We start from the raw sequence: 1,985 nt of genomic DNA, 5'->3' as shown, positions 1-1,985 counted from the left end.
TTTTTTTTTTTTTTTTTTTTTTTTTTTTTTTTTTTTTTTTTTTTTTTTTTTGTTTTCTTTGTGCTGTCTCTGTTGGCTCTCATGCTTCTCCCTGACCTGAAGCAGCAGCAGCAGCAGCAACTGCAGCAGCAGCAGCAGCAATAGCAGCAGCAGCAGCAGCACTATGTAGCTTTTTGGTTGCTGCTTGCGTCTGCAGGCCGCCTAGGCTGTGGGGCTTTGTGCTGCAATCGCTGCATCGCTGGCGCCGCCGTACGTTTGCTGCTGCTGTTGCTGCTGCTGCTGCTGTTGCTGTTGCTGTTGCTGCTGCGGTTCCTCCTGCTGCTGCTGCTGCTGCTGCTGCTGTTCCTGCTGCTGCTGCTGCTAGTGCTTATGGCTTAGTTGCTGCTGCTGTTTGTTAATTTGTCTGCTGCAGGACCAACAGCAGTGGCGCTGCCCGCGTTGTAAGGGGTGAGCTTCCAACCTCTCCTGTTGCTGCTGCTGCTGCTGCTGCTGCTCTTGCTGCTGCTGCTGCTGCTCTTGCTGCTGCTGCTGCTGCTCTTGCTGCTGCTGCTGTTGCTGCTGATGAACTGAGGGAGCAAGTGCTTTTTGTCGTCGCTGCTGCTTCCTTCAGGCCTCTCTGAACAGCCCCTCAACAGCAGCAGCAGCAGCGATAACACCAGCAGCAGCAGCAGCAGCAGCAGCAGCAGCAGCAGCAGCAGACCGTTTATAGGTGCAGCCCGTTCGCTGCGAAGAGGCCAGCAGGCTCTGCTGTGGCCTCCCAGCACCAATGGATCCGGCTTGCACCGTAGCTAGCCAACAGCTAGCTCGCGGCTAGCCCGTAGCTAGCCAACAGCTAGCCAACAGCTAGCTCGCGGCTGGCCCGTAGCTAGCCAACAGCTAGCTAGCGGCTAGCCAACAGCTNAGCTAGCCAACAGCTAGCTCGCGGCTGGCCCGTAGCTAGCCAACAGCTAGCTAGCGGCTAGCCAACAGCTAGCCAGCAGCTCGCTAGCGGCTACTCCGTAGCTAGCCAACAGCTAGCTAGCGGCTAGCCCGCAGCTGGCCAACCGCTCGCTAGCGGCTATCCCGTAGCTAGCTAGCAGCTAGCTCACGGCTATCCCGTAGCTAGCTAGCAGCTAGCTCACGGCTAGCCCGTAGCTAGCCAACAGCTAGCTCGCAACTAGCCCGTAGCTGGCCAACGGCTAGCTCACGGCTAGCCAACAGCTAGCGAACAGCTAGCTCACGGCTAGCCCGTAGCTAGCCAACAGCTGGCTCGCAGCTAGCCCGTAGCTAGCCAACGGCTGGCTCACGGCTAGCCCGTAGCTAGCCAACGGCTAGCTCACGGCTAACCCGCAGCTAGCCAGCGGCTGGCTCACGGCTAGCCCGTAGCTAGCCAACAGCTAGCTAGCGGCTAACCCGTAGCTAGCCAACAGCTAGCTCGCGGCTAGCCAACAGCTAGCCAACAGCTGGCTCGCGGCTGGCCGGTAGCGAGCCAACGGCTAGCTCGCGGCTAGCCAACAGCTAGCCACCAGCTAGCTCGCAGCTAGCCCGTAGCTAGCCAACAGCTAGCTCACGGCCAGCCCGTAGCTAGCTAACAGCTAGCTAGCGGCTAGCCCGTAGCTAGCCAACAGCTAGCTAGCGGGTAGGCTGGAGCTAGTGAGCAGCTCCCCAGCAGCTGGCCAGCAGCTACCCGGCAGCTGGCCAACAGCTAGCCCGTTGCTAGCCAACAGCTAGCCAATAGCTAGCCAACAGCTAGCCAGCAGCTAGCCAATAGCTAGCCAACAGCTAGCCAGCAGCTAGCCAGCCGCTATCCAACAGCTAGCCATCAGCTAGCCAACAGCTAGCCAACAGCTAGCCAGCAGCTAGCCAAGAGCTAGCCAGCAGCTAGCCAAGAGCTAGCCAGCAGCTAGCCAGGGCCTTTCCCCTGTGTAACTCGTCCTTCGCTAGCTAGCTGTATGATGATGGCCCCAGGCTCGCCGTGGGCGCTTTTGTATGAAACAGAAAATTTC

General features: G+C 58.7%; 1 protein-coding gene across 1 annotated transcript in view; it reads left to right on the top strand.

Moving 5' to 3' along the window:
- The window catches only part of EMH_0023920 (uncharacterized protein), a gene marked incomplete at both ends in the record, with an annotated part of 6,985 nt that extends 6,276 nt beyond the window's left edge, over window positions 1-709 (top strand). Inside the window, 2 exon segments of the mRNA XM_013502225.1 lie at window positions 197-249; window positions 611-709. Coding sequence (XP_013357679.1) covers window positions 197-249; window positions 611-709 — 152 coding nt within the window.
- Between the last annotated feature and the right edge of the window lie 1,276 nt (window positions 710-1,985).

The sequence above is a fragment of the Eimeria mitis genome, genomic scaffold, assembly GCF_000499745.2.
Source record: "Eimeria mitis Houghton genomic scaffold, Emh_scaff860, whole genome shotgun sequence".
NCBI classification, from domain to species: Eukaryota; Apicomplexa; class Conoidasida; order Eucoccidiorida; family Eimeriidae; genus Eimeria; species Eimeria mitis.
This window is presented reverse-complemented; position numbering and strand designations above follow the sequence as displayed.